Source organism: Loxodonta africana, chromosome 26, assembly GCF_030014295.1.
Source record: "Loxodonta africana isolate mLoxAfr1 chromosome 26, mLoxAfr1.hap2, whole genome shotgun sequence".
Lineage (NCBI taxonomy): Eukaryota > Metazoa > Chordata > Mammalia > Proboscidea > Elephantidae > Loxodonta > Loxodonta africana.
Window position 1 is genome coordinate 11,820,039 of NC_087367.1, and position 26,701 is coordinate 11,846,739.

At 37.6% G+C, this 26,701-nt stretch overlaps 1 protein-coding gene across 23 annotated transcripts in view; it reads left to right on the forward strand.

The window, feature by feature from the left end:
* NRXN1 (neurexin 1) overlaps window positions 1-26,701 on the forward strand; it is a 1,235,746-nt gene that overhangs the window by 1,050,284 nt on the left and 158,761 nt on the right. For all 23 annotated transcript variants that reach the window (XM_023557243.2, XM_003417609.4, XM_064277107.1 and 20 more), the window contains one exon: window positions 208-379. In XM_023557243.2, coding sequence (XP_023413011.2) covers window positions 208-379 — 172 coding nt within the window. The remainder of the gene's footprint in view (window positions 1-207; window positions 380-26,701) is intronic.

Below are 26,701 nucleotides of genomic sequence, written 5' to 3' on the forward strand. Positions count from 1 at the left end.
GGAATAGCAATTATCCATGAAAGAGATGTCTGAGATTTCCCCAAATGTCAAGAACCTTGCTTCTATTACACACAGTTTTTCAAAAGTAAAATGGGAGGAAAGCAGCTGTTGTCAGAGTGTGTTCTTGAGCCCTGTATGTCATTCTTATTAAATGTTGATTCGTTAGTACAATTCACTACAGCTCCCTTTTTCCCTACTCCCTTCCAGCACCAAGGAAAAATTGGAGTTAAATTTAATGTTGGGACAGATGACATCGCCATCGAAGAGTCCAATGCAATCATTAACGATGGGAAATACCATGTAGTGCGTTTCACGAGGAGTGGTGGCAATGCCACATTACAGGTGGACAGCTGGCCAGTGATCGAGCGCTACCCTGCAGGTAAGCCAGTGGGTGTGTATCCGGGGGAGATTTTATGAAAAACAAACTGGAAAACAAAGCACTGTTTTGCGTCCGTTTCACCAAATGGCGGTTTTTCTGAGACACCGTCAAATATTTATTGGACTTTAGAGTCAAATGAATGTAATGCTATCCTGAAATGTTCTTGATACAGGGTATAAATGGCATTTTCTAGGAGAACTTGAAGGCACACTTTATCGTTCGCAAAATTCAGGACGTCAGTGAAACCCGAAAAACGCACACATAAAAGGCACAACATGTCAAAGCTCTTTTTATTGGATCCTTGCATTGGAACAAAGGAAAGGCTTTGTCAAAAGTAACAAAGTTAAAATTCAGAACTAAGGGAGGGACTATTATAACGCTTTTCTCAGAGACAAAATAGGATTTCCTTTGCAAAATGGTGGTGCACAGCTGAGACTAGTGAAATGTGCAAGAGGGCCATGGGACAAGCAGAGAAACAGTGAAGGAACTAGAGTGTCTTGGTCAGTAGTTATAAGAACACGGACGTAAATGACATGGAGTTTGCTTTCGCTGTCATAATACCCTGGAGTTTCACAAGGATTCTGTGGCACTAGCATCACTCAGGTCAAGTTTACATAAATGAACATTAAGCCATTTAGCAATGAAAGAAAAATGATCCTCTTTGTTGTTAGTGAGCTTTGTTGGTGCTACGTTATTGCAACAAGAAAAGTAGATTAGAAATATAGACCAGTGTTATCTGTGGTTGCATATATTCTTCATTAAAAAACAATGTTATTCTTAAGTGAAATACAAATCTGAAATGTAAAGGTATTTTTCTGCAATCTTTTATCCTCCCTGTATTTTATTTCTGAATATGTTGCTGAAAACCTCTCTTTTGTTTTTCTTTGCTCCCGTTTTAGATACCTCAGTGCTTTTATACAATAGATCTAAGGCACAGTGTAAAGAAAAAGCATAAAAATTGTCATTCATATTGTACAATAAAAATGATTACTAAAATATGTGTGTATACACACATACATATATATGTATATACATATATGTGTGTGTATATATATATATATAAACACCTCTGTTAGAATTCTTTTTTACTCTTCGGAGGAAATAATTTCACAAAATAACTAATTTATAATAAATACCACTTTTCCATAGTACTGACTCACGGTTATGGAATCAAATGCCTGTGATGCCCTCCTGGACCTTCCCTGTTTATAAAGTTCCACTTCTTCACACCTCAGTTCAAACCTATTTTACAATCCTGCTGCTCTGCAAATATTTGCTGAATTAAATGAAATAAAAATAAATAAATAAATAAACTACTCTAAGACAAAATTTGGTAGTGGTTAAGAGATATGGCTGCTAACCAGAAAGTCAGCAGTTCAAATCCACCAGCCACTTCTTGAAAACCCTGTGGGGCAGTTTTACTTTGTCCTGTAGGGGTTCTATGAGTCAGAATCAACTCGATGGCAACAGGTTTGTTTTTTTTTGTTTGTTTTAATGACAAAATTCAGAAGCAAGCAAATTAATAATATGTCCAGTACCTATTAGGCACTCGATACGTATTTGCTTAATCTATGTCCTAGGAGTTGTCACAGTCTTACACTATGATTTTGTGAGCATACACATTCCACTACCATCTGTAATAAGATGAATGGAAAATTTGGAAAGAAAGTAACTTAATACATGGGTGCAATGCTATGTAGCCCCTGTTAATACCTTATTGCATTCACTGAAATCCGAGTGTCAACAACTTTTTGATAATAACTAAAACCTCAGTGTATTATAGAAAAGTAAATTTCCAAAAATATTGACTAATAAATACCTGTTTACTGAGAGGAAGTCATTACCCTAGATGCCATGAAACATACGGGTAAGGTCCAGAACCTGCCCCTGGTATGATGATATCAGTGAATAGTAGACCTGGACATGTAAAATGATAAATCCCAGTAATTTTACAGTGCGGTAGTTGTTCCTCAAAGCCTAGCTTTGTTTCAACAGCTAATTCTTTAAAATTTTCTTAGTTTAGTAGTTTTTTACTCTTAGCAGCACTTTCCAATCTAGTATCTTTAAGAACTATGCTCTAGAGGAAGGTGATGGTCACCTATGGGGATAGGGGCAGTTCTATGCTCAAGGTAGTTTGAGAAATTCTGAGTTATACTAAGGAGCCCTGGTAGTGCAGTTGTTAAGCATTTGGCTGGCTGCTAACCAAAAGATTGGCAGTTTCAAAACACCAGCTGCTCCTTGGAAACCCTGTGGGGCAGTTCTACCGTGTCTTGAGTCCGAATCGATTTGACAGCAACTTTTTTTTTTCTTTTTTCTTTGAACTTAATTATAATACATAGTACATCTTTAAAAGAGAAATAGTGTATGTATTTTCCAAGCATGGAGGATCAGAGCCTAGCTTTCTAATGCACCAAGGCACTTGGGTAAATACTTTCCAGTGCTTTTTAAAATTGGTGGTGAAGTGGTTAAGGACTCGGCTGCTAAGCAAAAAGTAAGCGGTTCAAACCCACCAGCCACTCTGCAGGAGAAAGACATGCCCGTCGGCTTCCATGAAGATTTACAGCCTTGGAAACCCTATCATTGTTATTCCACTATTTTAATATGTTTTTATCTATTTAACAAGGCTTTAATTGTGCACACACTAGATATCATATTTTAGGTATAAAAAACCAAAATGAAACCCGTCGCTGTCAGTAGATTCCGATTCATGGTGACCCTACAGGATAGAGCAGAACTGCCCCGTAGGGTTTCCGAGGAGCCCCTGGTGAATTCAAACTGCTGGCCATTTAGTTAGCAGCCTTATCTCTTAACCACTATTCCAATAGGGTTTCCATTCTAGGTATAGTTCATTGGAAAAAAAAAAAAAAGACATTGCCCTGTCTTCTTGTGGCACGCTAATGTCTAATTTGAATACTGGTAGCTGAGATTGGGGCAGTATTCATACATTAATTAAAAAAAAAAATTCGTATGTTTTTCTAGACTAGTATTTGTTTACCATATACAATGTTTTTGTTACCAATTAAATGGATATTCAGAATAAGATACACAATACAAAATATAGAAGCTTGCAATGTCATAATAATTAGCAAGTAAATCTTTAGAAATAGCTATTTTAGATACAATCTTTTATATTTAGGCAAAGATTCTAAGTGCCGCTTTCACCAAGGAGTATTTTAAAAACCTGCTGCAGTGGAGTTCATTCTGACTCACAGCGACCCTATAGGACAGAGTAGAACTGCCCCATAGGGTTTCCAAGGAGCACCTGGTAGATTCAAACTGCTGACCTTTTGGTTAGCAGCCGTAGCTCTTAACCACTACGCCACCGGCGCTTCCAGGAGTATTTGAGATGATATTAATAAATCAAGAACAAGCAGAATTGCTATTATTCTGAAGGATACGAGCAAGGGTGAAACAGTGAGTCTGCCATCAAGAACATGAGAGCGCATGTGAAGAATTTTGATACATACATATAAAAAGTTAATGATCAATATGTAAAGAACTCAGGAGAGTAACCATTGTTGTCATCGAATATTTTATTAATCATCTGCTCTGTATGCATTTGACCGTGATGCTGAGGTAGGAAATAAACCATGAAAATTTCCGATACTATTTTCTCTTGGAGCTTCATCTACGACAGTACCGTAGAAGCTGAATACAAATTTAAAACTATGTGTCATCTCCATTAAAGCTTTTAGAACAAAGTGATTTGAAATATGAGTTCAATAACAAGGTCTAGTGTATCTCTCCCCCACACATGGGTTTATGGTATGACTATGTTTATTTAATTTTTGCTGCTATTATTCATTGGAAAAGCAGCCAGACTAATGCTTTACCATCAAGGTCCTATGATCAGAGAAGCAGGAACCGGCAGACTATATCTAGTTCGTTTTAAAGTCCCTGGACTGCAAAATATAGGTAATAAGGGTTGAAATTAGTAATTAAGTATAGCACTTAACCTTCCATTATAGGGCTTTGTGGCAAGTGCTTTTATATGAAGCAATTCATCTGATAGCTACACTATACCTTTACTGAAATGCACCTAAAGCAGTGACCACTGATATTACCAGTAATTGTCTGGAAGGCTTTCATAGAGAAACTAAGTAGTAGAGGTAAATTTTATGTTCTTTTGGAGTATATGAAATATTCCTGTAGCTCAACAATCCACATTTTAGAATAAATATTGAAATGTCTGAATAATAGCACCTGTTTTCACTATTTTCTATGCATGGAGCAAAGTACAGAAATAATATGTTGCAAACCATTTAAAGTTGAGAAAGTCATTTCTTAGTACTTACCAGTTAAGCTCCAGAATAAAATGCATCATTAACCTCTGATTTGTCGCTAATTACAGTTACGGAGTAAAATTTTCTCTCTCAACAAAAATAGGCCTTCTCTTCTCAAAAACATCAGTCCATAAAAGCTAACATCATCTCGCTTGCCCTGCCTAAAGATTGTTGCATAAAAATCACGGTTACTTTGAGGATAAACTGGAGTTCATTTCCTACCAGAGTATGCCAAAAAATTGTCCTTTATATTCTACACAAGTTCCAATACTCATTTTATTCCAATCAAGTTAGCATATCAAACCAACAAATATTTAAAACATGTGTACTATATGAAAAGAACACACTAGGCTTAGAATCTGGGCATGGAAATAAGTTAAAAAAAAATCAAGAATAGAAGTACAGTATGTGGGAAGGTGAAAGAGTTATTATATCATATTTACCTAAGTTCTGAATAAGATGTTTCAGAAACATAGATGCCAAGAAGGAAGGGGCCACTTTTGAAGGGAGTGGTCTAATAAGACTATGAAAAAAGATTGTGACTTGATTTGCATCTCAAAAGGCTAGATTTTTACTTGGAGGATGGCATGCATTCATTAAGGTGGGATTACCAGGGAGAGACAGACATAGAAAATATTTACAGAGCTATTAAACAATTCAAATGTCAAAAGAAAAAGGCCTAAATTAGGATGTAGGAAAAGAAAGAAGAGGTCAAATGCTGAATACATTCTAGGACCGGCGAATAACTGAATAAATAGTCACTCCCACTTTTTAGGTTCTCTATCCCCGTACCTTTTTTTTTTTTTTTTTTTAAACTATCAAGCTTTCAACGGATACTTTCTAATGTTCTAATGCTTCAGTTTGTCACCAGACTGCACTAGGCACCAATGCAATGGAAGCCTATGGAGAGGAACAAGTAGAGAAGTTTAAGATATGGTTCTTGCTTTCTAAGATGTAGTCTGGTGGGGAGACCAGACAGATTCAGACACCGTACAACTGGATAAAAGAAAGAAAGAAAAAAAAAAATGAGTTAACTGTCAATTAGTAGTGCAGAGTTTAATTGCTATTAGGGCTTAAAGAAGAGAGGAGAAGATGGCCTGAAGTCATGTGACTAAATAGACCCTGTAGGAATGGGAAGATTTACAAAGAAAGAGAGAAATAGACCAATGAAAAACTCCATGGAGATGGGACAACTACATGCAATGTGACTTGAAGGTCTCCTTAGTGCTATAAATCATAACTTTGTTTTCATCAGTGAAGGATGGAAAATGCTTCAGGGTTCAGGAAGGCCATATTGATTACTGCCCTTTAAATACTACGTACTTAGTTTAGATTAATTGATTAACTTATTTTCAATTCATCAGTAATGTATTGATTATCTATTCCAAGCCATTCTGTTATTAAGAGCTTTCTATTTTGGTGTGGAAGTGTTGGTTGATTTGATGATTTTTTTTTATTTCATTTTACCCTTTATTTTTAACCTTTTACTGTGTATGATATAACTGAGAAAATCTACCCAATTTATGATCATAGCATTTGGAAGAGGGATTCAAACATCCTCTCTTCCAGCACCTTCATGTTGTCAAACGATAGAATGGAAAATTGGAGAGGTCACTTGATTTGCTCAAGATTACTGTACTAGGTAATAGCAGAGTCAAAACCACGTTCAAGGACTTGTTTCTGCCAGCTTTATGCACCCTCCTTTATAGTCTGGGAGAGAGAAATCAAAACGAAGGAGGTCATTAGATATATCCTTCGACACACCGAGGCATAGTTTTCATAACTGAGTGTTACGAATTACATGATGGGTCATAACTGCTAATTAATCTACATCCCCGTCTGCTACTGCTGCGGACCCACACCGACACATACCCACATCAAACTATCCAAATAATAACACATGGAATAAAAATAATTTTCTTACAAAATGCATAGTTACTTTATTATCACTCAATTTTTAAATCAATAATATACTCAAGTTAGCAGGCATTGATTTTTTTTTTAACCTCACTTCAGACACTTTACCACCAAATAAGTAAATCACTATGGACTGTCACTATTTTCCTGTTCCCGTGGCCCTCAGCTTTTAGACTGGCATGGTTTCAAATTTGATTTACCTATTTATGCATTTATGTTTGTTTCTCAGTGACATCACTTGAGACTAAGTTGATTTCAATAGCCATGAGAGGAAAGGGCAATTAGGGTATCCAGATATGAAAATCCTAAAGGATTATTTGGGATAAAAATGATTTCTTAGTAAAGCCATGCCTCTGTCTTGGTTACATTTTGTATGTTTGTGTGTGTGCGTGTGTTTGTGCATGTGTGTGTGTGTATAAAGTGGCTGACTGCCTTCCCTTCCCTTCCAACAAAAGTAAAGATTGTGAAGATAGACTGTAGAATACTCTGGTAGAGATTATAAACCATAAAAAAAAAAAAGACTTTTTCTTTAAATAAATGATCCATTTTAAGTAAAGTCCAATAAAAAACATAATTATTGAAGTGTGGCACTTACTTCGTAGGGTATTTAATAAATAATAGTTGAATAAATCCCATTTCCTCATTTGACTTGTTTGTTAAAATGTTTTCTTTCGCTGGTGTTTTTTAGCCCCATATATATGTGGATGGATGAATATGTATTTAAATTTATAAATGACTGGCTTCTACTTGACATAGTTAAATGTTCACCAGTCCAAATTATAAACAGTAGATCTTACATATAATGAGAAATTTGAGGCTCCCAGCATCATAACTATGTTAGTTAGAAACTAGTAGATAAAACTCTTTAGTTTTTCCTGTGTTAATTATCTTCTTTCACAGTGTCCAGTTTTTCTGGGACTTTGGAGACTTTTCCTAATGATGAAATATAATGGACTTTTTATTGAGAAGAATACTAAATACATCTGCCTAATATTCTCAGCTTAGCAGCAAAGAAATTATATACAAAGAGATGAAAAGAAATGATATGTCCTCAAACTTGTCACTTGCGCATATATTCTGAGTGACTTGTGGTTCTTGTTTGTTTATTGTCAGAGTTTTTATAGTTACTGTAAGGCAATTGTATTAAAATTTTTTTTTTTTTTAATTTTCTGACAGAAGAAAGTTCCTCTGATAGCTTGGTGGGCATTGGTATCATTCAGTATCCCCAGGTCAGTAAACGTAGATAAAAGAGGTATTTTTTCAAGAGATTATTCTGCATAAATAGAACAAAAGAAGAAGAGATTACATCAACAAGGTTGAATTGGTCCATTCCTAAAACCTAAATCTTGTAGTTTGGCTGGAAGTTGTCTTTTTGTTGTTGTTATCACTTTGCTATGTATATATGGGAATGGCTTTCATGACCCATTCCAGAAAACCTGTCAACAGGTGACCTATGGATGCTCTGGAGACTAAAATATCTGCTTCCCATCAGTATTCTGTCCTGCAGCGCTTGGGCCAGAACCAAATTAATCATTGCCTGTAAGACAGACAATTCTGAAGTCTCAATTCAACCCTAGAAGGCCATTTCTCTCTGTTTTCAGAACCTGTCCATTTTTATCCTGAAAACTTATGTATTATTAAACATTTATTCCTGACTATGGGGCAGAGAACTAGATTTGGCTTTTTGTCTTTGGATTTTCAAAACAGCCCTGAGCAATAAAGTTGCTCTTTGTCTTTCTTAAAATGGCCGGGCAAGTAGGGGCTACACAAACCCCACCCCTGGTGAACTAACTTCAGGAAGGGAGGGACCCCGATGCAGCCACGCATGTTAATTGATTGGATAGGTCATAACTATGTCTTAAGGCCCAAGTCACGCATATTCATCGAGACCCCGATGACTTAAGTGATCCTGGGGCTTGGAGCTCTCTCTTCTCCCAGGCTTTTGGGATTGGTAAGAACGTCCATGCATGGGAAGGGCGCAGCACATCCCTAGGGGCGATGGACACCTTGGGCTGGGACCTCTCCCAGACCTTGCCTGCATCTCTTTCCTTGTATCATTTCTGGTTGTATTAAATGAGTAACTGTAAGTATAGGCAATGGCTTCCATGAGTTCTGTGAGTCATTCCAGCAAATTATCAAATCCACAGTGGGCAGTGAGAGACAGTAGAGAGGATGGCATTTGCCTACTTGGCAGAGACCAGAAGGACAGAGTCCTAACTTGTGGAGACCCAACTCTGAGTGGTTAGGGTCAGAGAGAGACAGAGAGTACCACATGGGTGGCTGGTGTAAGAACGGTGAACTGGGAACGTGGGGATTACAAGTTATCTTTGCATTTTGGAAATTAGCCTTATGTCCACTCTTCTTAGTGCATTGACAATACTAAGAGGCCTGGTGGCACAGTGGTTAAAGTGCTTGGCTATTAACCAAAAGGTCAGCAGTTCAAACCCACCAGCCGCTCTGCAGGATAAAAATGTGGCTATCTGCTTCCATGACGATTAAAAACGATTACAGCCATGGAAATCGTATGGGGCAGTTCTACTCTGTCCTATAGGGTCACTATGAGTCAGAATTCATTTGATTCAACAGCAGTGGACTTGGTATTTCTGGTTTTGACAATACTGAATCCTTCCAAAAGGATTTTTTTTTTCCAGATATACCTTGAGTACCTACTCTTTGGATAACACTGTGAATGATGCAGACACATATAAATCAAAGCTCTTCTTTTTTTTTTTTTTTTCTTTGCCTCCCATTAAGTCAAATCTGGTTTGCAACTGAGGGAACAGGTTAGGCATGACCTCATGATTGTCAGAGACTAAGAGCCCAGCAAAGCGGGATGGCAACCTATAAGCTCCCTATGTTTCCGAAACTAAGACCAAACCCGTTGCTTCTGAGTCGATTCTGACTCATAGCAACCCTACAGGATAGCGTAGAACTGCCCTGCAGTTTCCAAGGAGCGCCGGGTGGATTCAAACCTTTTGTTTAGCAATCACGGCATTTAACCACCACGCCACCAAGGTGTCTGAAGATAAGCTTAATTTAAAAGCCTATTAAAAGAATAAATTAAATATATTTTGAAACATTTAACAAGTGATAAGCTTGTTTTATTTCAAAGGTTTTCTTTATAACCCCTTTCCAGTCATTTTTTCCTTTGGGACTAGAACTTAGAGATCACGTGATTTTCCTCCACTCAGTCAATCATTTTTTCTCACTTTAAAAACCTCTCAGATTTGATCACATAGGAACTGACAAGCCAAATCAAATTAAGAAATATGTGCTGTTCCTTGCAATGGTCAAGAAATATTGCTAAGTATATTGTATCACATTGTTTTGTAACATATACATAAAAAAAAACAAACCTGTTGCCCTCAAGTTGATTCAGACTCACAGCAACCCAATAGGATAAAGTAGAACTGCCTCATAGAGTTTCCAAGGAGCGGCAGGTAGATTCAAGCTGCTGACCTTTTGATTAGCAGCTGAGCTCTTAACCACTACGCCACCAAGGCCCCAACATGCATACAGCATCCCTTTTTCTTGATTTCTAGATGATCTCATTTTATCTTCCTGTTCTGTACTGTTTCTAATATGCAAGTTGTTTAGTGACTTAAATTCTTCTGAAAATAAAGGAATGTATTGACTCCGCCACTGAAAAGTACTTCTGTTAAACAGACAATAGCATTGTCATGGTTTTAAATGAGGATAGTCAAAGATAATGCTGAAATATTGGGCTCAAAGACTTTTCTACAAGGATACTTACAGTCAGGAACATGATTCTATCTACTGGTTGTAAACAATGAATTACTCATGTCTGATATAAAACATTAATTGCCACTATAAATGCAAAATTTAATTTTAAGGTCATGAGATGGAAAAAGGTTTTAAGACTAGCTAAAGACTGAAGGTCAGAGAAGTTACATTTGTAAAGATATTAGATTTTAAGAAGCTTCAAATGGCCTTTGCAAATATTGGCTTGATTTTAATAACATTCATAGTTTTGTAACACTATTTTTATAACTTGATTGCTATCTAAAAATATCTTATGTCATCTATGAGTACCTGAGCTCCCAACTCAATGGTGAGCCTTTCCCTAAAGAATTTCTCAATCTGACCCCTTGTTTTCTCAAGGAATTCTTACAAAATTCCACCAAAATATTTGTATATTTTAAAAATAAAGATAACAACAAAGCATTGTAGTGTATGATTAAACAATTTAAAATTCTACTGTACACTTTTTCCATCTCAGCTTTGAATGTCAGTATTTGAATTTTAACTCTGAGCTTTTCATACTGTTTCCTTTTGTCCGTTCTCTACCTAGTGTTCTCCTGTAGCTCAGGAATAAATTGGTATTAAATCTTCCTTTACTTCAAGTTGTGCATTTTACTTTCGAAAAAAAAACTTAGACCCACCAGAATAATTGTATTTATTCACTATTTTTTTTTTCTATACTACCAAATACCAAAACCAAACCCACTGCCATCGAGTCAATTTAACTCATAGTGGCCCTATAGGACATAGTAGAACTGTCCCATAGGTTTTCCAAAGCTATATATCTTTATGAAAGCAGACTGCCATGTCTTTCTCTAGTTCCATACCATGCACAACACAAAAATCTACCTTGTATTTGCCATTTGCATTATTTTCATTGGTTTTATCTCATTTAGTTCTCTTAATAAGCCTTACCAGTTATTGTGGAGCCGACTTCAACTCATGGCAGCCCCACGTGTGTCAGAGTAGAAAAACTGTGGATGGTTTTTTGGAAGTAGCTTGCCAGGCTTTTCCTCCAAGGCACCTCTGGGCGGACTCCAACCTCCAACCTTTTGGTTAGCAGCCAAACGCATTAACCCTTTGCACAAGTCAAAAACATTTGATGCCAGAAACTGAAGCTCAGATGGATTAAATAACTTTTCCCAAATCACCCAATTAGAATGTAGCAGAGGTAGGATTTCAATCCAGTTCTCTTAACTCTAGTCCAGCTATATTTTCATGATACCAAACTAGTAAAAAAGGGTAGCTGTAAGTGTTCACACATCGTGAAGCATGTAACTAAAGTCACTGAACAATTTGTGCAGAAATTGTTGAATGGGAGCCTAAACTCCAGAGTAAACCTTCACCAAAAACACAATAAAATATTATTAAGAAAAAAAAAATTATCCTGTACTTTGAGTAAGCAGTGACTGTAGTTAAGAGGAAGCGGAAGAGCAATAAGGTAATTTAGGTGGTCTAAAAGTACCTCCCCTAAGGGAATATTAGTTTCTTTCTGTGAAGAAACTCAGCAGATACCTCCCTAACCAACAATCAACTTTAATGTCACCAGTAATAAGAAAAATCTACTTCATATACCTCCTGATACGATGCAACAAGAAGGCCACACAGCTTCTGTGACATTCTTGACAAAAATGCATAACCTTAATCTAACCATGACAGACACAATTCTCTAAAATAACTGAGCAGGAGTCTTCAAAAGTGTCAGTGTCATGAAGGGCAAAGAAAGCAGATCTGAGGGTAGAAAGGAGATGGGGAAATTTGATTGAATGTGAAATCCTGGATTTTGGAAAAGAAAAAAGGACGTTAGTTTAAAAAAATAAAAATAAAAAAGGTGATAACCAATGAAGTCTTTATTATAGTTAATAGTATTTTGCTGTGGTTAATTTCTTGGTTTTGGTAAGTGTATAAAGGATATTTAAGGTGTTAAAAGTAGGAGAAGCTAAATGATAGGGATATAGGAACTCCGTTATTTTTTGCAATTTTTCTCTAAGTTAAAATTATTACAAAATAAAAACAATTAAAAATGATTTCATCTAAAATAACTTGCGCTCAGTTCCACATACTATGACATTATTCTAGAAAAAAATTAAAAGCAATAAAACTGTATGCCTTTGTGAAACTGGTAAGTCAGAAATATTTGTTATGAAATTATATACTAATTTTGTCCTATGTTATTAGAAAAGTACATTTATTCCTAAGGAACTTAGATCTAATTTCTCTAACAATCCAAAGGTGTAACCTAGTTTAGCTTATTACATACTTGTTTCTTTATTAAGACAGAATGACATAATAAATGTAAAAATCTTTTGAAATATGATCCCTTTAAATAGAGCATATATTAAAATTTAAATTACGATGATGAATTTTTTTGTGTCAAATTTAGCCTCAGGGGTTGATCATTTCTCAAAGAAAGACTTTCATCTTAAACATTTTAAAAGTCTGTTTTGTTTTCAGCCTTATGAATTTCATTCTGCATTCAAAAGCAGCTAAGTCTCCCCCCGCCCCGGCCCTTGGAAATTTGAGACTAATTTTCTTCACGAGTCCGAATCGACTCGATGGCAGTGGTTTGTGGGTTTTCTTCACATTAAGTATTATTGAAATAATTTGTCATCTTGGGCATATTGTGTATCCTGGTGGCCCAAATCATTAGACTGTCCATTGAGAATCTAAAAAAGAATATACCTAGCATAAGTCTGTCTAGATATTACCATATGCATTTCCAGTGAAGCATTTTAGCTGGATTTATGAGATATAAAACAAGACAGAATAGAAGAACATTAAGCTTCATTTTTTTCTAGATAGTGTCAACTAATTGATTACATGCCATAATAATTTCTCAGGGTCACCTTTGCTAGAACATTTTACAAGTCCAAGTAGAATTTTCAGTTCTCTCATCTGTTATTTTTATTGCTCAGTTTGGGAGACGACTGAGATGAGAATGTATTTTCTGATTAAAGGAGAAACAAACGAAAAGGAGCTTTTTAAATGCAAAGGTCTCCTTTGCTGAAAAGTGGGACAGGGTGGTCACAATCCCATTAGGAAACGTACCTGGGGATAAGCAGATGAAACCTGTGTTGTATGGAAGTAGAGTTAAAATGAAAGTTTAAAGACATCAGATTGACTTAATAAAGGAAATATGTGTTGCACTACCACTGGGATGAAAAGGCAATAGGACTCGTTCCTAGTCCTGGATGTTCACAGAGCCCATTCGAATTCCTGTCTTTTGTAGGAACTTGTATCAGCAACAGGAGTCCTGGTGGCACAGTGGTTAAGCATTTGGCTACTAACCAAAAGGCTGGCAGTTCAAATCCACCAGCCACTCCTTGGAAACCCTGTGGAGCAGTTCTACTCTGTCCTATAGGGTCACTATGAGTTGGTGTCAATTTGATGGCACTGGGCTTGGTTTTTTGGGTTTAGTATCAGCAACAGGAGCCCTGGTGGTGCAGTGGGTAAGCATTTGGCTGCTAACCAAAAGGTTGGTAGCTCAAATCCACCAGCAGTTCTTTTGAAACCCTGTGGAGCAGTTCTACCCTGTCCTGTAGAGTTTCTATGTGTCAGAATTGACTCAACAGCAATGGGTTGGTTGGTTTGTTTTTTTGGATAGCATCAACAACGATGAATTGAAAGTGAATTCTGTGCCAGGCACTTTATATTGGGCATTGTGCTTATTATTTTACATATGCTATCTATCTCATTTACACTTACCCAATTCTTAAAATTCTCCTTTTAATAGATGAGTCAACATGGAGACATTTTGTTTAATCTCCTCCTTTGCTTAATCAAGTTTTATGTATCTTAAATCACATGTCGATTTTTGGGTTCAAGTAGATTCTTTTTTTTTTAAATTTCTGCCTGAAAATTATTTTTCTCAAATATTCATTTCATTCCGAATTGAAAAGCATTCAGAAAACATAAGCAACTAGAAATGGAAAGAAAGCAATGGAAAATGGATGAAATTCTTCAAAGTGCTGGCAGGAGACCCAAGTCTTGGACCTATCCATTTCTTTCACACATTTAGAACCACGTTTTACTTTAACACCCTAATGGAAGGCCAGAGAGCTCCGGATATTCCTTTAACCCTTCAGTGAGTGTGCATTAAGATCCACTCCATGGCTGGCCCCATCGAGCGCTGGACCTGATGGGGAACACGGAGAAGCAAAAAACTCTGTCTTTGTCCTAACGGAGTTTGAAGTATAACCTGGGAGGCAAGATAAATCACTCAGAGAGTAAGAGTGCTGTGGGAAGTAGAAGGTTAAGTAGCATAATATATAAAAAAAAATCCCAGCTGGGAGAGACGTGAAGTAGAAAGGAAATGAGAGGTGTTTAGTGCTTGAAAGATGGAGGGTTTAAACCTGATCTAGAAGGAAGAAATGAACACATATTGATGACAATTAGTCCATTTTAGTCAGAAAGGAGAAAGCTAACCCCAAAACCAAAAAAAACCAAACCCGTTAACGGTCAAGTCAATTCCAACTCATAGTGATCCCGTAGGACAATAGAACTGCCCCTAGGGTTTCCAAGGAGCAGCTGGTGGATTCGAACTGCCGATCTTTTGGTTTGCAGCCAAGCTCTTAACCAGTGCTCTATCAGGGCTCCAGCCCAAGAACAGAGGTGGTTAAAGATTCCAGAACAGCACAAAAAATGGCCTTACTTTCTGTGAGGGGGTATTTTTGATTACTTCACAACAACCCTAGTAATCAAATCTGAGGGTCTAATTAAGGAAGGACAATTAGAGCCAGTTTCTTCCAGAACTTGTACATTCTTAAAGGATTTCTATGCCATGACAAGCAGATGTTTTCTTTAGGAATATCAGGATGATCCTAGCTTTGGGGACATCACATAGGTTTCCAGGTCAAGTTTGCCTGGTCTCTCAAGAGAAGTTGAGTACATTTTCTGAGCCTATAATGATAAGGTGAAACCATGAAAGTCTACCTGGACACGAGGGAACCCTGGTGGTGCAGTAGTTAAGCGCTTCTCTGCTAACCAAAATGTCGGTGGTTTGAACCTTCCAGCTGCTCCATGAGGGAAAGATGTGGCAGTCTGCTTCCATAAAAATTTCAGCCTTGGAAGCCCTGTGGGGCAGTTCTACTCTCTCCTATAGCGTCGCTTTGAGTTGGAATTAACAGCAACGGGACTTGGACACAACTCGGTTAACTGGTGCTAGCAACGCATGCCTGTTAAATTTTAAGAGTTTCTTAGTGAATATGCTGTGATGAGAATACCTGAGTTTCAGTTCTACACAGGCGTGTCTTCCTGATTGCAACTAAATTCCAACTCCCAAGCCATCTTATGCTCTTAAATTTCTAATGTGTGTTTTCATTATCATGATTCTCCTGCTTACCCCATGTATCAAAATCTTCAGCCACTGGGTCCAACAGCAGGCACTAGTTTCCACTAATTCTTCCTTCAAAGAATCCCAGTTTCTATCATTTCCAGTGCTGTCGTTGATAAAAGGCCTTTGTCAAAACTGGGCTTCCTGCTATCAACTTCAAACTGGCTATACACCTCTGCAGTCCCCATTATTTTAATGATACACAACCTGGAAGTTTATCTTCTTAAAATTGCTTTCATCACATATCTTCCTACCTCTCAAATCTTCAGTGACTCCCCAATGTGAACTAGAGAAGGAATGGAATTTCTACAGTTAAAGAGAGGATAAAATTGTACAGTGGGGTTCAATGTCCTTGTCTCAGGCCTGATATTTTATATTTTGGAATCTTATTTTTCATATATTATCCTTTTTCATTTCTACATAAATAAAACCTGATTCTCCTAATTTAATTCCATTTAAATTATGGTGTTGGTGAAGAATATTGAGTATACCATGGACTGCCGGAAGAACGATCAAATCTCTCTCGGAAGAAGTACAGCCAGAATGCTCCTTAAAAGCAAAAATATTTGATTTTCTCTTTCCATAAATCTTAATAATCTTGTATTTTAAGTATTTAGAAATCAAAATTTCACTAATTTCAGACCAGAAACTTCTCTTCCTAGGGCTATGAAAAGAAGAATTTTCATTTTTGGTCAGAAATAAGTCATTTAGTGCTTCATATATCGTAATTTTCACCTAGATTATCAGGACAATTTAAAGAGTTTTTAAAAGCTGCCTATTCTTGATAGAATCCTATATGGATATTCCCTAGTTTAGTCATCAAATAAAATTTCTTCACTAAAGAATATGATAACCTAGAATCTTTTTGTTTATTTGTTTTAAAGACTAGCTTGGTAAAGCATCTGTAGTTACACACATAATTAATGGCAGCATGGGACCATACCCAAGCCTGCATCTTTTCCAAGCCTGAGTTCTTTCTTGTATAACATACTACCAGCTAAAGAAAAAAAAAAAAAAGCTCTTATTTTATAGGTCTCCTTTGGCATAAACTCCATTGAAGATCATTACTATAACTTCCTCCTTTTTCTTCATGTTTGTATATTTCTTGATTGAATATTAGGCATATAAAACACATATAGTGCACTCATTTGTGTCTAAAAGTTCACATGCAGTCTGTTTCTTATCAGAATGCCCAATAAAATTTGCAAGGACTTTCTAGCCATCCTGTGCCTTTTAAGATTCTCAAGTGCCCTGCCCAACCTTGAATTATTTTATATCCTTACAGAAGTTAGCAGAGAGTCATTGTGTCCAATTTCATGAAGGGAGTTGACCCCATATCTAACTTTTACTTTGTGAATTGCAGTCATCACTGTTACTACCTATTTTTACTAGCAAAACCAGGACTTGGAGAGAATGGGAGACAGAATTGGTATGTTTGGATTATGGAGAAGAGCCTAGGATCATGAGATAGACCTAATAGAGGTACCAGAGTAAAGGGATTTGATATAGAAAGACATGCTGAAATGAAACATAGTGGAACATACAGGTGCCTGGGGAGGTAAAGTGCATTAATTCATTCAAAAAGGAGCCCTGGCGGCACAGTGGTTAAGTGCTTTGCTGTTAACCAAAAGGTCCAAGGTTTGAACCCACCAGCTGCTATGTGGAAGAAAGATGTGTCAGTCAGCTTCCATAAAAATTATAGCCTAGGAAACCCTAAGGGGCAGTTCTACTTTATACTGTAGGGTCACTATGAGCTGAAATCGACTTGAAGGCAACAGGTTTGGTTCTTTGGTTTGGATTCTTTCAAAAAATATATATTTTTTAAAGCCTGCCATATACCCAGCCCTATGCCAGGGATACATGGTGAGCAAAAACGGTTGCAGTCCCTACTGTCATAGAGCTTACACCCTCTTGAAGAAAGTACATTATTTCAAATAATGTCTCCGGCTAAAGTGTAGAAAATGGGCTAGAGGAGGCCAGAATGAACGTGTGGAGCTAAGTTAGGAGGTAATGGCAGCAGACTAGATGTCTCTTGGACTAGGGCATGGGAAGTGGAGATGGGAAGACACTGGGTTTGAGAGTAAGGTCAAGCTCTCCCTAGGGATACAGACCCCAGGGGCATCAGAAAAGAATGGAAAACAAGGGCAAAGACAAATCTTTTCTACTCAGTGAAAAATACACATTGAAGACTGGCTTCACAAAGAAAAAAACCAAAAAAAAAAAAACCATTGCTGTGGAGACGATTCCAACTCATAGCAACCTATAGGACAGAGTAGAACTGCCCCAAAGAGTTTCCAGGGAGTGCCTGGTGGATTTGAACTGCTGACCTTTTGGTTAGCAGCCGTAGCATTAACCACTACGCCGCCAGGCTTTCCAAAAAGTGGTCATAAAATAGGCAGACTTTGGCCTATTGGAAAAAGTGGTGAAGCTCTGTCTAATTTCCTGGGAAATATAAGCGATCTGGATTACATCCATACAAAGCTCAAGTCTTTTTGCTTAGCACCAACTGCCACAATCATCCATTTGTCAGGACCTTCCCGGCCTTGGGTGCTTTTAGTAAAGGCCACCACCTCGTTGTAGGACAGCTTCTCTGTGGAATGCTTTGTCTAAGTTGGGCTTGGGATTGGCTTCATTCCTCATCAAGCAGACATCACACTGCAGTGAGAGGCACCAAGAGACAAACAGAACAGACTAAGACACTCTTCCAGTTTCAGTAGATGTTAAACATTTCAAATCAACAGTGAAAGTTGTTATTTTCAGTTGGCATGACTCTTTAGCAATCCTCCCCCAAAACTAATCATGATCCTTCAAACTCATTTTTTTTGTGTTTGTTTAAAAAAAAAAAAAAATTCTCAGGCAGTTCCTAAGAATAGATATTACTGTGAAAAAATATAGGCCTATCCTTTGGGCTTGTAATTTGCTTTAGAATTTCAGAAGTAGGTACAATAACTCTTTTGTGATCTCACAATAGATATCAAACTGAAGAAAGCATTAACATATTTCAATAAAATAGTCTCTGGTTGTCTAATCATTAACATAAGTAAGGATTTGTTTCATGCAAGTTGTTTTTTTTTTTTTTGGTACTCAGTCTTTTTAAATAAATTAAAAGGCTAGCGCTAAATGTTTAATAGTACCGCAGTCATTTGTGTTAATGAAGCTACTGGGAGCCACAAAGTAAAGAAAATGGCAGTATCACACAATTTTTCCTTAAGAAATTTCATTTGCTAATATGAAAGGTCAAGTAGCTCCTTTCACATAAGTTGTGTTGTTTATAGAACAACATAGATTCGAACCCTCAAACCCACTGCAGTCTGGTTGATTCCAACTCCTAGCAACACTATAGGACAGAGTAGAACTACCCCACAGGGTTTCCAAGAAGCACCTGGTAGATTTGAACTGCTGACTTTTTTTTAGTTAGCAGCTATAGCTCTTAACCACTACACTACCAGGGTTTCCATATATTCGTACATACATGCTAAAACCAATTTCATCATTATCTTATAATTTAAGAAGCGCAAAAAAAAAAAAAAAAAAAAGGAGACTGGGATAGCTGGTTTTGTAATGAACTGTGCTACCTAACAGAACGGTGGTGCAGCATATTACGATTTGCAACAAAGACAGAAAAGGACAAAAAGCATTTTTTAAACCAAGAATTAATAATTAAAATTGGCATGATTTTTACATCAATCTAGTACTTTGTTAGAATGAAAATCCAAGAGTGCTCATTTCTCGACCATTTTGGCACTTAGCAGCAAAATACTATTACATCTTCTTCACATCAAAGAACTGAATTAGCCAAGGATATATGATTACAAAATAGTTTTAAATCATCCCTAAGTATTTGAGGAGTTTTTATGCCAGTGAAATTTATTGTCTCTGAAGTCAACATAAGATGAGCTGGATGTAAATGATGTCAGGAAAAACTTTAGATAAAATGTTAATTAGGCCAGAGTTGTATGGCTCGATTAGTTTGCTGTGTCCTTGGGCATGACATAACCTATGTTCAACCAACTCACAAATATGTGAGGAATGTGTGTGTGGGTCCTTTCCAGTTGCCCTCACTAATGGAGCAGCAGCTCAAAACTTGGCAGGACGCATTTGTAGTTTTGATCTTCTCTCCATTCTATCTGCATGTAGAAATCGACTAGAAATCACCAGTGACTTATGTGTAAGGGGATATGCTGAGGGCAGTGGAGAAGGCCGCAGTCTTATTCTGAATGGTGCCAATGAACTATTTATCCTCTATTTCTACAGGCTTCTTTAGGATGTGTCCAGTACTTAGCTGGTAATATCCACACAGGCTGGGAGTTACAGCTGGGCCACCTAAAGCCTTTCAAATGAAGCTGCCCTTGTCAGGCTTGATTGGATAGGATGTCTCGTGTGAATGTTTCCTGAACCAGAAATGGCCCACCTAAGTACAGCTCTCCAGAGAGACCCCAGAAAGAGTTTACTTGGATAAATTCTGGACAAAAGCCATTTTCAAAGAGCAGCCATTGATTTCAAGAAGTCCTTAGATCTCCTCTTGAATTTGTTCACTCTTTTCTGTTTAGTGGTGAGAATTTAAAACCAAGAGGAAACCAAAGCTCTTACCTTTTCAAGCATCATAATGTTCCCTGCCCCCAGCCTCTAAACTACTTTTTATAAAGCTTGAATCTCCTAAAATCTACCCGCCGCCTGCCTTTCTCCTCTTGAAATGGCTGTCAGAGTCGTGACACGCTGCAGTGGGTGGGTAGAAAGGATGCAGAGGGTGTCTGGGTGATATGTGCATCTCTGTAGCAGAAAGAAGAAAGAAGACAAGCTTGCAATGTTAAACATATCAGAAAAAGGTAATGGCTTAATTATAAAGGTCTCCACAGATGACGACTGAAAGTCTTCATAAAATTGTCAAAGCACCATGAGATAGTTTAAAAAAAAAGAGGAAGAAAAGAACATGGCAAGTCAAAGATTTAACTGCCTTTAAAAGATATTTGCAGAGTTGAAAACATTGGTAGCATTTTATTTATTTATTTCCTCATGAAAATCCACACAGGTCCAACAAGGTGGCCTATCGTGTCCTCTTGACAATCCAATCTCATGCCTGGAACTGTAGGTCATTATCATTGAAGGTGAACTTAGAGGCTGCCCAGTCTACCTACCTCATTTTGAAGATAACGGGACTGCCTTCCTTTGTGGCCACACAGTATCTGTTTCTGTTTATAGTTTATGTGACTCTTCTTTGCCACAAACATTATGGAAAAAGAACAACAACAAAAAAAAAAAGATTTTAAGGCATTCTATTTGAATCATATGTCCTTGAGGCATTAATATACAGATTTAAATGCCATTTTGAGACCTGCCATGTCTCGGTGATGTCTGACGTTTTCTTCTTTGGGGAGCAGCTTTTGTCACCATGCTGCTGACATGGAACAGATTGTTGTTCCCTGAAGTCCAATGTCCCTCGGGGCAGGCTTTTCCTGTTTGTGTGGCCTCCTTTCAGCTTTTCCAATTGGATGGCAGGTAGCCATGCAGAAACCCCTGAGGACAAGCTGACATTGCTGGTGAGAAAATGCAAAGATTTTGATAAAGCACCTATAAGGTTCAGGACATCACTCGATAATAAGGCAAGTTCCCTGGCCTTTAGTCCTCCAAAACCAGAAAACCAAACCCAGTGCAGTCGAGTCAATTATTAGTCTTCCCAGCAAAGAAAAACGTTTATTTGCTACTCTTCTCCTCGTCAACCTCAACTGTCTTCCTATGCTGAAGGAGGTGAGGAACAGTTTATGTAACCTATCTATCCCTAATTATATAATATTAGGAACTTCGTACCAGTTGTGTCATAAACAATGACTCTGCTACAACACGATGGCTTATATTTGTTGAGTGCTTACTCTGTACAAGGGAGTCCCTGGGCGGTGCAAATGGTTAAACGCTTGGCTACTAACTGAGAGGTTGGAGGTTTGAGCTTAACCATAGGCACCTTGGAAAAGAGGCCTGGTGATCTACCTTCAAAAGATCACAAGTATTAAAAACCCAATGGAGCACAGCTCTACTCTGATGTACCTGGGGTTGCCATGAGTCTGAATCGACTCCACAGCAGCTGGTTTGGTTTTATTTTACTACACACTAGGCACTGTGCCAAGAGATTTACATATATTATATCACTTATATTTACAAATACCCATTTTACAGATGAGAAAATTGAGGGTCAGAGACGTTATACACCTGGGCCAATGTTAGCCAGCTAGTCAATGATGAAGTCAGGATTTGAAACTGCAAATCAGAGTCCTCAGTATCCTAACCATCAAGGATTCTCTTTACACAACAAATCGGACCACATGAATACTTACTCCTGAGACGTGATTGCTGGTATAGAAAACAATTTGTCTTGGGAGAAAGTAATTTTCAGATTTTAAGTTCAAATCCATTTTCGAGTTGCCTACAAAAGACAAAAAAAGAGGTTATCTTGTTTAAGAGGCTTTACACCTTGTAAAATTGAAAGCTAACAATTATTCTACAGTTTTTTTTTTATATCCTAGCCTGCACTTTGCATCTCCAAACAATTTAATCTTTAATAATTCGTGTGCAGTTGAGAAACCTCATCTTTCTAATTGAAAAAAAAAAAAAAAAAACTTCTTGCATTGGCATTGCAATTACAAGCAGAGGAGATGAACTGAAGTCCATATAAATTAGGTTAGAATACCATAGTCATCAGACTTCTTCGTCTTCAGTGGAGAATATTTCTCAGGACCATTTACAGACCACATACCAGGCATTCATTTATTTCCTCTTCCACCGACCATTCAAAATACCAAGAAGAATGGATTACAAGTCAAGATTGGTGTGAGAAAGCAGAAATTCCAACTGTACCACAAAATTCTCTGATTTTCAGAAACCAAAGAGTTGGGAAAAGAATCCTTAGAGAACATTCTATTTAAGTTCTTGTTAGGGTAGATAAGCTTAAATGTTATGACATTATGATTTAGAAAGTGCTGAAGATTTTAATATCTGGGAAAATGGCAAAATGCCATTTTAGGGCAATGTGAGGCTGCTCTTACATTTCATTTTTTCTTATTCTCACTATTTAGTGATGTCTGTCAGTGGCCTTATCTATTTCTGTAGCTGTTAAGCCATTCTTCTGTCCCAATGCTACACAGCTAACACAAAAGAACTCTCTAGAATGTGTGGTAACGGAGTATGACCTTTAATTTATCAGAGTGGCTTACTGTGTGTTTTGTTATCTGCTTGTTCCTGTTGCATTTCATTTCTTGCTGCTGGTTTTTGGTATGACATCCTGATTGGTCTCTCAGCATTAGGCACCCAACAGTATAGAGAGGCCTAGGAAAGAAGGAAGAAAGTAGAAATCACTCTTCATTCCACATGGGCAATGAGATACCAAGTTCACAGGTTGCCTTTATTTCGAATTAATCTGATGGACCAACATCTAAAATAACATTTCTGAATGTATGTGGCTAACAGGAACATGTGTGTCTACAGGTCTTTGTATAAAGGCACACTGGATATGTTAACGTAGATCCATGTAAGAGAAGGACATGAAGGGAGACATTACCTAAGCCGTTAGACATGCACTAAGCTTCTCATTTCTTCCCCAAAGCACCAATGAATTCTGCAGTAGATAGCATGTGGCTTTCCATCCCCAACATCGCAGCAGTCGCACATGGAGGTGTTGTTTAACTGGGTACAAAAGGACTGCCATTTCTCAAAAGGAGCCTAGGATGTCATCTGAAGCAGTAGTCACCGGTACAGCGTTGCCCCATTGGAGCAGCCTGTGCTCTCGCCAGCTGTATAAGTTAAGTAGGCTGACTGATAGAGCAGTTGGTGTGTGCCACCCATTCTCACCAGAGCATAGCATTAAGACTAAATTAGATAAACAGCTTTGTTGTTGTTGTTTTGAAGGAAGTGGTGGGGGGGCAAAATGGAAATATACATATAGTGTCAACAATATTAAATTAAAATTTGAACCAAGGTTACCCATCATCGCTCCATACCTTCAGTTTCCTGCCAGCTTGGATCCCATTTTACTTAGTAGTTTTCACATTGGATATGCTGTTTTTTTCACTTACCCTGGAGCAAATAACTTAAGCATTTTTACTGATATTTGTAATTATGCTTACCCATTATAAAAAACCAAACCCATTGCCGTCGAGTCAATTCCAACTCATAGCGACCCTAAAGGACAGAGTAAAACTGCCCCATAGGGCTTCCAAGGAGCACCTGTTGGATTTGAGCTGTTGACCTTTTGGTTAGCAGACATAGCTCTTAACCACTAGGCCACCAGGGTTTCCAATTATGCTTAACCAAAAAAAAAAAAAACCCACTGCCATCAAGTCAATTCCGACTCATAGCGACCCTACAGGACAGAGTAGAACTGCCCCATAGAGTTTCCAGGGAGCACCTGGCGGATTTGAACTGCTGACCTCTTGGTTAACGGCTGTAGTACTTAACCACTACGCCATCGGGGTTTCCCAGTTATGCTTAGAGACTAAACATATTCTATTGAGGAATACATTTATTTGAAAAAATAGATGTCGGGGTAATAAATAACTTCATGAAGTTAAAGGGAGCTATCAATTCTCAATCATTTTGGGGATTAGTATCTACTTTACCAATATGTTATTATTTAGTAATTATTGCAGTGAGATGGGTATTGAAATAATTGCAGTGTTGGTGACCTAAGGAAAATCCTTTGTGCCCTATCAACCTTCCTTGACTGCTCTAGCCCTTTGTCCTCTCTAAACTTCTGGGGCAACTATAATTCACTTGGTGTCTAATCACATAATTATGTAAGTTATCTGTTATCTTGTACTTTCATTTAAATCCCTTATTGTTTAGTGTTCCTTTGCCTCTTGGCTGCTAGAAAAATGTAAGTTCCTTAAAGAGAGGATCCATAAGATGTATGCCTGACACAATGCTTTCAGCATACCCAGTCAGTGTTTATGTACTGGACTGACTGAGTCTGGTAGCTTTCTTAATTCCTAGCTAAGCTGTATTAAGGGAACAAGGTGTGTGATTATTAGAACTAGAGAAGGAAGGCAAAGTGGTTTTGGAAGATGAAATATGTTGAGGGAGAGCAGATGTGGATGCATACCTTGGGTTATACACGAGTAGATGAGAGCACTGGATTCCTGGAGATGGGTAAAGGAAAATGCAGAGTGAAGAGATGGGTAAGGAAGCAAAAAGTGGAAACGTGAAATACAAACACATTTTAACATTTTGAAGAGTCCTATCCCTTCTCACATAAGCCAGCCAAGTACAGCAGTCTTTCCACTCATGACTGGGACCCTCTTCTTTTCCAACTTGTCTCCGGAGAGGACCAGCATCAAAAGAGTGAACTGGGTGAATTATTATGCTTGGGGCTTGTGTTATAGGTTAGGGGTAAAGAGAAGAATGGCTGGAACATTTTATACCTCTAGTGGCTGTGTAAGGCAGGGCATCATTTTAAGGGAAAGAAAATGAAATCCTGTCCCTCACTGGGATTTCAACTGTAACAGGTCTTTTATCACTTCACTTACCTCTGTCTCATTTTCTTAATATATAAAGTGAAGATGGTAAAAAAAAAAACCCTTGATGAATCCTCAATGATTTGAAGAAGCTACTAATTTTGTGTCCTTAGGTGGGCAATCTCACCTCAAACTTTGTAAGGCAGAACCTTTATTGACAAGACCATGACATTTTCCATTATATAAGTGAGAGATATAAGGATTAAAGGTGAAATGTTCGGTCTGAGATGAGACATTGCTTTAATAACTATTCCACATAAAAACTTTGGAGTTAGACATAAACCCATTGCCATCAAGTCGATTCCAACTTATAGTGACCCCTATACCCATACTCATACCCACTGCTATTGAGTCAACTCCAACTCATATGACCTCATAAGGTTTCAAAGACTGTAAATCTTTATGGAAGCAGACTGCCACATCTTTCCCCCACGGAGCTGCTGGTCGTTTTGAACCACCAACCTTTCAGTTAGCAGAACGCTTTAACCACTGCACCAACAAGGCTCCAGGGTCCAAATGGTTCCTCCATCTATTATGTATGGCCTAGTCCTAAAAAAAAAAAAAAAAAATTTTTTTTTTTTTTTTTTTTAGTCCTAGTTATATCACATCTTTGAGCCTCAGTTTTCCCATCTAAAAAATAAAATATACTTATGACCTGGAATCAATATGATTAAATGAGGAAACATATTTACTGTATCTTACACAAATAATGAACACCTTCTACGTTTGTTTGCTAAGTGTGCTATGCTCATTTTTTTTTTTTTACAGCAATATGTAAAAAAAAAATGGCATAGCTGTGCTTTCTAAAAATACCTTGGGGCATAGTTGGCAAACAAATGTAGAAGGTGAGCACTATTTGTGTAAAAATACGATAAGAAAGTAGCACAGTACCTAAAATATGAAAGTCACTCAATGAATTATTTTCATGTTTTTCTGGTGGTCCAGTGTTTTCTTTCATTCTGTCACTATCAATTTTAAAACCTGAGTTTTCCATGATGCATGAAACTTAGTTACAGGCTGACTAGCTGGTGTGACTTGTTAGGAAAGAAGCACCATTATATTCTGGTGGTGTGTGTTCATCATTCAATGAGGTCTTAAAAGTCCAAAAGGCAGTCCAAGTCCCTCACTGCTATGTATCAGCAGTGAGTTGGGCACACTCTGGGAGGCCCTTTCACTCATGTTATGAAGACTAGATGATCCATAACTTCTACTAGCCAATTTTTAGAGACTCAGATATGTATCATTTTTACTTTGGTCAAACGAAAGCAGTTTTCCTTGCAAGCAGTTGATATATTTATTGATGGACTTTTGAAGCAAGTGCTTTTTAGAGAGCATGCATTTCAATTTGTTTTAGAGATATTACATGAAAACAGGGCTAGAAAAAAGATATTCTTGGGAATTACATGTTTTTGAAGATTCATTGAGTCCAAGAATGTTTCTGTCACACCCAGTGCTTCAGAGACTTGAGGCACTTGCAGACGTTTCCCTCTGACCAACTGAACCAGCTCTTTATGAATGAGGAAAAACAAAT